The sequence below is a fragment of the Sinohyriopsis cumingii genome, chromosome 1, assembly GCF_028554795.1.
Source record: "Sinohyriopsis cumingii isolate HCF-2022 chromosome 1, ASM2855479v2, whole genome shotgun sequence".
NCBI lineage: Eukaryota > Metazoa > Mollusca > Bivalvia > Unionida > Unionidae > Sinohyriopsis > Sinohyriopsis cumingii.
Window position 1 is genome coordinate 47,974,116 of NC_142961.1, and position 12,398 is coordinate 47,986,513.

The 12,398-nt window shown below is 34.8% G+C and overlaps 1 protein-coding gene across 3 annotated transcripts in view; it reads right to left on the reverse strand.

The window, feature by feature from the left end:
* Positions 1-10,461, reverse strand: part of LOC149806813 (uncharacterized) — a 92,090-nt gene extending 81,629 nt beyond the window's left edge. For all 3 annotated transcript variants that reach the window (XM_089958031.1, XM_089958040.1, XM_089958048.1), the window contains exons 1-3: positions 10,421-10,461; positions 4,874-4,918; positions 2,999-3,088 (exon numbers count right to left, since the gene is read on the reverse strand). In XM_089958031.1, the coding sequence (XP_089814157.1) occupies positions 2,999-3,088; positions 4,874-4,918; positions 10,421-10,447 (162 nt within the window). In that variant the 5' untranslated portion in view covers positions 10,448-10,461. The remainder of the gene's footprint in view (positions 1-2,998; positions 3,089-4,873; positions 4,919-10,420) is intronic.
* Between the last annotated feature and the right edge of the window lie 1,937 nt (positions 10,462-12,398).

The following is a 12,398-nucleotide window of genomic DNA, read 5'->3' on the forward strand; positions in this document are numbered from 1 at the left end:
GATCTGGTCTGCAGAATCTTGACCTCAAACAGTTGTTATCTTGGAATGACTTAATACAGCCATAGCATATTTAATTAGCATGTAAATACCACTACAAAGCCATGTGATTCTTTTAATTAATGGAAGTGGAAACAAAAATTAGAAGGAATCACTTAACTAGTGGTATTAATTGATACTGGAATATGGTACTGCACTTGTAGACAAGTAAAATCAGTCATCAGGTAAGTGAACCATACAGATTTACAATGATGAATACATCTGTCTGTCTCTCTCACAGGGGCATAAAAATTGTTTGACTATTAGGTGCAAGAAGAAAAATGATGGAATATGTCTTTGTCATGGTTATTCATCTTATAACTTGTAAATTCTAACACACATGTATGTAATTAAATTTAAATAAAGTATATTACAATAACGTACATTACTGGTGCATGCTGCTTTACATCTATGTTCATTTTTAATACTTACGATCATGTAATTGTTTAAAATACTCACTGTGGGATCCTATATTTGTTCATACATGATCTCTTCCCAAAAATAAAATATTTTTTGCATGTTATTTTTCATTCTCTTGGAGAATTATATTCCATACAAAAAATATGATAAAGCGATTTGGATGACATAATCCATATGTCAATTCGGAGTATAAGTATCAAAAAGTATCATCTTATAGAACGACAAATATGGTACTCAAATACATTATAAATTAATGTGTGCGGGGGGCAACAACATGACAATGTGTAAAATTATGTCTAAGCCGAGTGTATTTTTTTCCAAAAAATATATGTTGTAGTGGGCAGATTTATGAAAATGATCCAGGTCAAATCATCTACTATTACTTGCAAGTTAGATATTTGTTTCCATGAATGTGACTATATGAGAGAGAGAGAGAGAGAGAGGAATATAAGGGTTACAAGGTGATTGTAATCTTTATTATTCAGTTACCTGATGATTGTGTTATTCCTTATGTAAACACTACAAGGGCACTATTATACTTCATTGGCAATTAAAACCTGAATAAATAAATTGTTCTTCTTGTAATTAGAAGATCCATTGTCACTGGGCCACAGAGATATGCAAATGTGTTATACACATGTTAAATAAATAAGCTCTGACCTTTAGCTTGGTCTTTTCCAGTAAATACTGGACTGAAGACCAGATCTGCCTCAACAGATCAAATTAGTGTGGCTCCATGTAGGAAAATGAAGCGACCCTTGAGGTAATGAAAATGTGTTTCACACAGTAAAACATTCACAAGAAGTTAAAAGATAATTCAGTTTGGTTTTTCATTGAGGAAACAAATATTTATATTTTGTATATACCAAACATAATCAGCAAACAATGTATTGGTCATTTTATGTATCTAAAGGATACAGCAATAATTTTTTGAAGCTGTTTGAAATATGAACTTTGCTTTCTGATGCAAATAAAAAACATAAAAATATGTAGTGAAAAATACAATAATGAAAGAAATGATCAATGACCTTTCTACATGATTATAAATGATGATTATTACATTTTGTTAATCTCCTTATTCGATGCCTCAGAGAAGAACTTACCCAAAGTTAATCACTATTCATAACTTACTTAACAAAACATTACCATGGTCAATCGATGTACCTAAATCGTACTTTGGTATATTTTTAAAACCATTTGAAATGGGAACCTGTCTTTAATTTTAACATCCAAAACTGAAATAAAAACAATAGATAAATAAAAATGCAACAAATAAATGATTTTAATCTTTTAGACCTTGTTGTAAAATATAAAAGGGCAATATTTTCAACCACTTTGGCAAATGTAAATCTTAATAGTAAAACACTGTATGTATGAAAAATAAGATTTGCCCAAAGTATTCATTTTTGTGTACAGAAAAATATGATTCATTTAATTATTATTTTTATAGCTTGATGGTGTATGAAATATTAAAGGGTATGAAAAATAACATGAAATATGATAACTGAAGAAGCAAATATCATGACCACTACATTTACCAAGTTACTTGGAAATCCATCAAAACTATGGGGCTAGTTGTACTAACAGGTGTTGGATGGATGGATGGATGGACAGATAAACACGATGATTATAATAGAGACAGGAGTAGAAAAAGTTGAGTTGGCAAAAGTGAATAACCCAAATATATCATTTACAGCAGTTACTCATATTTCTGATGTACAGAATAAATTTTACTTAAATTAGCATGTTCTTTGTCATTGGTAACTACCTTTATCAAATGACAGAACCTAAAGCAGCTGGCAAAAATTAAGTTTTAACACTTGCCCACAATAAGAATTTATTGAAGATTAATCCCTGATTGACATAGCCCTGCTACCATTTCATAGAAAAATTTGACAGTTTAGAGCAAAAATTCTGGAAAACAGGATGGGCTTTTCAGATTAATGGCAACAAGGGAGTTCCATCACTGATGCTAAAATGCTTTTTCCAGTTTTTGAGTAGACATCCACCACCATGTAGTGGACACTTGACCCCTTGACCCATGTGTCCACATCAATTGTATTGAGTGAGGAACCAGAGATCCACAAATCGTGTACTGTACGTTTTTACAAAACTGCGATGTTCTTTGCAGGTATCACTATCCACTTAACTCTAATACAGCACACCAAAAAAAAAAGACACTTGCCCAAATGATTAATATCTTTTTAGTTTTAAAGAAATATATGGTGTACGTTTATTCAATCATGTGTGGGTATTATATCAAATATGGTACCTAATTTTGAGGTAGTCATTTATCTTATTGTCAAATTATGCAATAACTGATGTCTGTAATTGTTGTTGCAACTGATAGCAGTTTTTATAACCAACAACAATTGACCATACAAGCTATATGATAATTTATTATTGATCTAACTTATCAAAACAGGTTTGTCAAATTAAATATTGCTACTGATGTAAAATTTATCCCATAGCTTCTTAGAGGCAAAAAGAAAAGAAGAAACAAAACATGGCACAACAAAGAGTGGGGCTATAACTTACAAACCTGTGATAGGATATTTTCCTTCAAGTTTGACTTCTTTAAAAACACGGCAGCATCCAAAGCTCCAATACTTCCAGTATTATTTGGATCTGCCTGTAACAGAAGTAAAATTCTATTGTATGAAGACTTATAAATTAATGTAAAAAAGAATTTTAAGAATGCTCACACACACACACACACACACAGATATATATATATATATATATATATATATATATATATATATATATATATATATAAAGATCTGTTCTATCTTTTATTGGGCTTGTGTCCATGGTCGCGGAATATGGGAGTTGGTGTGTGCAGGCAAGGTGCACCAACATTGATCCATTTGTGCTTGTGCTGTAATTCCTGTACCCAGGTCTCAACAGGAATGAAATAAATATTAAGAACCTATATGTGTGTGTGTGTGCGTGTGTGTGTGTGTGTGTGAAGAGAGAAAGAACCATCTCTTTAAGAAAAATGTTTGACAATATTTAATAGACTGAAATGTTTCTAATATAATGCTTACCAGATCATAATACTTTAGGAGTACAACCACCATTGCAAATCATGATCTCCCACGTTGATTTGCCCATCTCTGTGCAATTCAGACAAAAGTGATCTTTTCTTGTATAAAGGGATTGGTCCATCCATACTTCAGTTACTACTGAAGTGGATATGGACACTCACGTTAGGGGTCTAAATGTCAGAGACTGTGAGGGAATGCCCATATCATAATTGGGTAAGTATTATTGGTTTCTTCTTCAAATACATTACATAAATATGTTATCTCTTTGAGTTCACATTAGAACAATCTCACTTTTGTAAGGAGAGTGTGGAATCTTGGTACAAGATGTCTACTTGTACAGTCTCTTGGAATATCTGTAATTGTGGTAATGTTCAAAATTGTGGTAGTGTAAAAGAAAAAGATCTGAAGGTCCACCAGAAAAAACACACAAAAACAGTACCCAGGGTCAGCTGGGCAGCTTAATCATGGCATAATGGCAGACTCAACTGAAAGAATGAGAATGGAATTGATGTATGCATACTGTAGATGATCCTTCCTGTTTCTTTGACTTCAAGAAAACAAGGACATAGTCCTGATTAGTGGGTCTATGAGGTCTGCCTCACTGGTGGCCAATTGAAATCTCAAGATAGCTATATACTAATTGCCTTGATAGTAAATGTGACTAGAAAAATGCATCTCTTCTACCAGGATAAAGTGGCTGTTATATTAAGTGGGTATTTAGATATAATCTATTATTGCACAAGTGATATGAAATAAAAAAAATGACTCCCCATCAGGTTTTTGATGAAATGGTTTAGGCTGTGCTAATCAGACTTTGCAATGTAAGTGTTTAGGCTTAAAACAGGACCATAGAAACCATAGTGACAATGTGTTATCATTACATTTCAAGCAGCTCTTGCAAACTGAACGAGGACTTCTGATCCCTACAAACAAAGAAAGGATGAAGTCCCAGGCCCGCGATGACTGTCAGCAGATAGGACTGCAGGGTGAAGGTCACTGGCCTTAAGTTGTAGCAGATACACTTGGTTAAAAATGCTGGAGATTACACAAGAAAGGATTCAGTGGTAAACAAGTAACATTGTTGTATTAACTCCAGTAGAGTTAAATCAGTTAGACAATCATACATTGCTGCTTGTCATGAATAACATGTATGTATGTATGTATGTATGTATGTATGTATGTATGTATGTATGTATAAAATATGTACAACTTTAGGAACATACACCCTTAAAAAAAGAAACTTAACTCTGTAGTCCTGTATCTTCTAAAAATCATTTTAGTAAAATGAAGCTTACTTTAATGAGTTTTCCCTCTCTCTCAGTATTTTTGTTTATTTCTATTATAATGTACATGTATTATATTCATACCTGCTTGTAGTATGCTTCAAAGACAGCACCATGATTTCCCACAATCTGGAAAAGAGCCAGTTGAAATTATGTATCAGCTCTCTATTTTGTAATTTTACCAAAAACACATGAAACAACAGTCCCCGACAGGGATTGATACTCTACTGGCTGAAATAGACTTCTACAAATCCGCAATAAGTCCATTTCTTCCATCCTTCATTTCTTCTAACTAATAAGTATTGCAACCATCTCTTTGAGTGATATTCTCAAGAAACTCAAACATTCCAAATCTGGCAGGAAATATGTTGTTACAATTTTCAAAAATTAACCTATTCACAAGAGATCTGCCAGTGCAGTACAAAACTCTATGTCATGGCAACAGCCTGATATCACAGCTGGAAGAAAATCAACTTCATTGTCCCTAAAAATGTCATGATACTCACACATGCTAAGATTGCTTATAATTATAAATTTTAGGAGAAATACCCAAGTTATTGAACTGGCAGCATTCTATCAACAAAATACAAAGTAAGGTCAAATTATACTTACATAAATACAAATCACTGTTCGTAAATTTAATGAAGTAAAAAAAAAATGTAAGCAATAACCTCTGCTTTGACCCCTAAGTCAATTAGGCCTGGTTTTGACACTTTTTCACAAAGTGTGCATATTTTGGTAGTTTGATCTGCTCTACTTTCATACAAAATCAATTACATATTGCAAGAATTGTAACAGTGAAAATCCATTTTGATGTTGCTATCACAGGCAAAAGGAGTAATGATAACTAGATTATTCATATAGCTACTATGGTGCCATGCTGTTGGTCAGAAGGGCATAGTGTTTCTGTGAAAAACCGATCCTGATATAGCCACCCATTCATGCCAAGTAGACATACACAAATTTCCAGTACGGCTATCAGGGCAGCTATCTTCATGGTTCGATCAGCATTATTTGTTATACAGAAACAATGCTATATTGCAAGAAATAAGTTCAACAGAAGTAGTTGTAATGGCCTAAATGTCTGGTCTAGTATTTATGGTATTAAAGTAAACTTGCAAAAACCATTATTTTCTTATTTGACCTATTATGATGATGGCCCCTGACCTTTAGACCCCAAAACCTACATCTTTTATTACCTTAAATGCAAGCATTTCACAATGTGAAGGAACTTTATCTAAAACTAAAGTTATTCCAAAACGCCAATTTTTCTTGGAGTAACAATGGCCATGATCTTTTATCTTATGACCCAAAGTCAATAGTTTTTTTTATTACCACAAGTGCAAATGTGATACAACATCTGGAAACTCTATCTGATGAAGTTATTGTGCTGAAATTGCTTTTCTTTTCAAAGACCTTGACATCTGACCTTTTGAGCTAGAAATCAATAATAATCTTTCTTATCCCAAGTGCAAACATAACACAAAGTTTGATAACTGTAAATGGTGAACAACTCCAGCTATTGTGCAGAAATGATATTAGTAACAGTCTTCCTTACCCCAACTACAAACCATCCACAGTTAGCAACTGTTGGTGATATAAAATAAGTTATTATGCATAATCCATTTTTCATTTTGTAACACTGACCTTCACCTTTGCCAATGTGACCCCCAATTTGAGTGATATCTTCAACAGCCTTAAAGCAAGCTATCCACAAACTTTTTTTCACTATAGATGGCAGAGAACTCTAATTATTGTGCAGAAAACATTTTTCTTGTTTACATCACAGTGACCTTGATCTTTGACCCCAAACTCAACAGAGTTCTTCCTAACAATGAGTGCAAGCCAGCCACAAATTTTGGTAACTGTAGATGATGGACAAATCAAGCTTTTTAGTAGAAATGAAATTAGTAAAAGACAGAAAACATAATACACACTGCTGGGCATATATCAAATAAAAAGAAAGCATTCATAGGTATCAAGATACAAAAACTTTTTTCTAGCCATCCCCACAAATTCTCCCAGCATTAAGGATGCACTCAGGATAAAAAGATAAGTTTGCTGTCATCTATTTATCCATGCAAAAAGATCATGCCAAAACAAATTACTATCTCTAAATTAGCATGGACAGAATTCAGGTTAAGTATAAAGATGCGACTTTTAACACTCAACACGAATCCCTCATGAGTCTGTTTCCATATCTAAAATCCAAGATGTCTCATCTTTTCGTATCTTATTACAAGTACCCTCTAGTTTTGAAAATAAAAGTCAAATAACAAGGAGAACAATGATTATGAACAGACAGCTTTTGCTTTTGTGTGATTAACACCACTATTCAGCACATGAAAGGCCATACATGGTGGCCAGAAAATTTGGTAGAAAAAAAACCCCAGGAATAACCATCAACCCACAGGAAACAACTGACCCATACTGGCAGAATCAAGATTTCAACCCACGTGGACAGAGGTGAGATGTCAGTAAAGGTGAGCACCCAATGGCACCCAGCCACCCAGGGACTCAATTATAATCAGGGCAGACCATGATATATTGTCTAAACAGATATTAATATATCTAACCAAGTGTCGATATACTGACATACTGAACATCATACTGTCAATATCTACTACAAAATAAACCTCCTCAGTGAGCCCAATAGAAGATTATGAACCCCATTTAACTGGTATGGAGCTGATTGAGTAATTAGTTCCCTGCTATGGAACCAAATTGCCATTGTTTTTATTCCATGGGGTGTAAATGATGCAAAAACAGGATTTGTCCAACCATAATTTACCAAAGCTAATTCAGGATGCATTCAATTATATGGCTCTTTCTGACTGTTCCAGATGCTTAAGTGGTTAGAGCATCTGCCTCAGATGCAGGAGGTTGCAGGTTTGAACCCTAACCGAGCCATACCAAAGACATAAAAATGGTACTAACAGCTGCCTTGCTAGGCACTCAGCATTAAGATACTAGTGTTAGGACTGGTCAGAATGGTGTCAGGATAATGTGACTGGGTGGGATATCATGCTAAATGTCTGCAGCATAATGCCCCAGTGCCAGACATCACTATAAGCTGCCACACTTCAGACATTGTAGTGATATAACCAAAATTCTTTTAAAGCTACGTTAAAAATCTAAATAAATCACACACACACATTATGACTCTTTTTAAGTACCAGTAAGTGTTCTCATGGTGATCAAATGCTACCATTTTAAAATGTGTGTGAAACATTCATAACTTGTTCTGATAACATGGATCATGCAATATGCTGGAAACTGTGGATAAATGCTCCAAATTAAATGATTCTATTTAATATGAATGCATTAAAAATTCCTGTATGCAATGGAGTTGGTCTGTTTCAATTATACAAATCACTGTTTATCTAAAGCTCTGTTGAACTGACAGCATGTTTTCTGCACTTTATATTGATTAATATTTTATAAGCAGGGCCTTCTATTAGATTTAAAGTTTTAAGATTAGTTGCCAAAGGAGGGCAGGGGGTTTCATTTGGGTTACCTCTGTGTCCATGGTTGTGTCAGAAAACATGACAGATAACCTCAGTGATACTGACATTAACTTCCATGCCAGTTACAATCATTGCCAAATTTCAAAGAATAGGTAATCCATGTCCATTTGGAACACAATTTTGTCTTATTTGTCTTATAAATATTTACCTTCCCAATGATAACAAGTCAGTAATTTGCATTCTTGCAACCATTTCATTGCTCATTGATGTCATAGTCATCCCAATGCCTACATGATCACATGGTGTGCCTTGAAGACAAACAAAAGTGCCATGTGGAGGATGAAAACTGGTGTAGACATACTTAACTACTCAATAAATTTGACTGGTTAAAAAAATTGCCGTTTTTTTTTAGTAGACACGTGCAAAGTAAAAGTAGTTAAATAAATCACCCAACTCCAAAGTTATTATCCCCATGTTTTAGTGGGTACATATTATCCTATTCCCCATTTGTCATCCATCAATCGATCCATAACCACAGCTCCTAAACTGTTGAATGAAAATTCACATAACCTTACCTTTGTGATGACCATCTGTGTGACATGTATGATTTTATTACCTCTATCCTAGGATCCATGTGAGGGGGTCAAATGTGAGATACATAAATTGCAATTATAGAGACATTTTTTAATATAATTTTTACCAACCTATGTACATGTATTAGCAGGGGGAGTGGTCTAAGGTGTTTACCTTTACTGATCACCCACATCTAACCTCTGTCCACATGTGTTGGAGTCTTGGTTTGGACAAGATGGGTATGCAAGAAAACTTGCCAGTAGCTTCCCAAAATTCTTCCCAGGTTCATCCACTACCAAATATACTGGCTGCAATGTATAGCCTATCATATGCTATAAAATGGCATTAAACCAACAAAACCACAAGTTTCTAGCAGACCTAATATAAATTTTGGATTACAAACCCTGGCCACAGTCAGAGAGTGTGGCCATGGTTGTGGTTTAGCCAGTGGGTCAACAAGTAATGAAAAGCATGGGGGCTGTTCTGCTAAAGTTGGCAATTATAGTAAAAGTCACACAGGTCATGTATGTACATTTACTCATTTTAAATTAAAAAAAGTTAAATTTAACACTAATTTTCTTTAACCAAAGTCTTTTCAGTCCTGATTATTGAATGTTCTACACCTTAACTGTCATCAAGAAACTTCCAGAGGAAAATTATCAATTTCTATGGTCTTTTACAATGGTGGCCATGTACTAAACTTGGGTCAAGTAAAGAATATTTTTAGCAGAATTGTCACAATAAAGGGTAGTACAAATTTGTTAATCAATATGCGCAGCTTTCATTATGACATCACAGCATGTGACATTCAATCCAGATTGTACTGGATCACACCTTTAGGTTCCTTTCATCCAAAAATGTCTACGTACTTTAGCATTGAATTTGCCACATGCACTTCTAGGGTCATCTAAATAATAACCTTCCAAAAGAATCTGGATGTGTAAGAATCCAAATGAGGCGAATACTTTTCCCTTAAAGGTATGAAAAACTGAATTCAAAAATTTACAGCCATTACTGAAATAGTCGCTGAATGCGCACATGAACTTTGTGACTTTTACTATAACAAAGGTTTACAGGAGGAAGATAGCTGTAGGAATGTCGATTTTGCAAAATTAATTGACTTTACAGACATGTCTACTAGTCTTTTTTTAACCTTAAGATTATAAAATATTTTCAGAAATAGTTTCTGCCTATATTATGTGTCCTGGGATAAAACGAAAAAATGCACCAATCAATATGGCAGTGATGTAATCATGCAGATGACTAATAATGTACAACTGATAGGCAGAAAACATTATATATTCAAGCCCTCTCCTTAATTTTGATTATTATTTTTTTTTATATCTCCGGATCTTCTGTGGAGTTGGTCTCATATTTAAATAAACCAGCTCCTCCCCCACATCTGCACTGCGGTCATCATGATCGGAATACGATGACCTCATGTAAATTTCTTCGTGCATGTACACTGATAAATTCCAGGAAGAAAAACGCAATTGTACTTTACAATTAGATGTTTTAAATTAAAATGCTTGCAGGCAACTAATAAAATGATTTGTAGTTTTCACATAAAATATAAAGTACACATGTTAACCTGTGGGAGCGGTGGAGAGGCCGCCATGTTTACAGCGGAAGTGAGAGGAAATGCAGAAGACTGACTCGATTGGAACAAACCTTCGTACAACTGTACATCAATTTGAGCATCTGCTCAAAATTTAGACTACAGACCTATATCAAAAGATCGGCTGCTATTAACAAAAACAAAGTGTATGTCATTGTTTTCATTTATAGGCATTTACGCAAACTAAATATGAATTGTTCTTCTAAACTTTAATATTAAAATAGTTTTTTAAAGACTTCAATCGCAACTTAAATGCAATTTAATTTAAATGTCATCTTGTCATCCGAAAACTTCCTGACGAAATTATTGATCGCTACAGTATAGAGTTTTACAGTGGGTGCGCTCTACAGATAGTATATACTTCTCAGAGTGGCAGGTGTAAGGTGTAGTTGTTTGCATTTGCAACGGGTACAATGGAGAGAATGTTGGCATACTACTAAGTTACGTTCGGGTAATGTAGCTGAAATTTCTTTGGATATCGTACTTTTCACAAGTGTACATGATCTAGGCACATCAGTTACCTCAACGACTGTTCCTATGTGCTCGAAAATTTAAGCCTGAATTAGTCTTAAGAACACTATATTTAGTAGTTATTAAAACAGAGAAAAGGAATTTTGCCAGACTAAACAATAACAGCAGTAGTATATGGGGGCGATTTTCGGACAATGGGAAAATACATTACAAAACACCATGGGGGATATACAGACAAGATTTTCTAGATCACCTTGGGGGCGATATACGGATAACGGATAACGGGAATTGAACATGGGGAATATTGGGACTGTATACGGACAATGGAAAGTAAGGTTGTTGTATAGGGACAGGAACAGGTGAGGTGACGTCACGGTACTGGAGATTGGTAACACTGTTGCAAGGGGTTACCTCAATCGGACAAAACAGCGGGGAAAATCCTAGAATGCTTGGCGGGGTGGGACTGGCGGGACAGAGACATATATAACACAAACAACAAATATATGGCAAAGAGAATAAATATATTTTCGAGACAATGGAGTGGCCCTTCAAAGTGCCCTTCAAAGTGTCTGTGGTTTTCTTCTTCTAATTTCTTCTTTTCCTGCATCAACTTCTTATTTTCTGTCTTCATTCTTCTTTTTCTTGTCCTCTTTCTCCTTCTCCTCCTCCTCTTTTTTCCTCTTCTCATTCTCGTCTTCTTTTTCTAATTTTTTTTTCGTTTCAGGTTCTCATTCTTCTTCTATCTTCTTCGTCCTCTTTCTCCTCCTTTTCTTGTTTCATCAGTTCCCTTAGTCTTTCTTTCGTCTTTCTCAAATTGTTGATTTCCATTTTCACTCTATGTGGGCTATAAGAATAGTAATCATCATTTAGTTTGACTAGCATCTCCTCCCCCATACCCATATCGTCTACAGATTCCTGCAACGTCTTCATTTTATCAATCGTGTTTGAAGCCATCTTCTTAGATTATTCAATGCACATAGTGCATGCGCGACGATCTAAATTCCGCAATAGCGAACTAATTCATTTTTCGAGGGGGACGGAAAAAGAGCCTCATCTCCCAATACTTTAATGCACACAAAGTGTGCTACTTAGTTATGTCCGATTTCGGGATAATGTAATCCCACGGGACAAACGACGAGCTGGAATATGAGCACCCGAGCTCATAGTTTTTAGTCTGTATCAGTTGCTTCGCTTAATGGGGAATTACACCCCACTTATAGCGCTAATCCAGTACCATGATGGCACGTTCATCGGGGTAGTAGGTTTAATACGTGCTAGCATAGTATGATTGAATGTCTGGTTGAGGGTAGGAAGGTATGGGTATAAAGAGGAAGGGAGCTGTTTCTGACATCCAGAGTTAATTCTGATCCCAATTTCCAGAGTAAATAGCGTGTTGCTGAATTTTTAAAGATTGTATATGTGCTGTTGGATATAGTGGGGATAAAAGGAAAGGAATAATATTTTTTTAAAATATATTTCT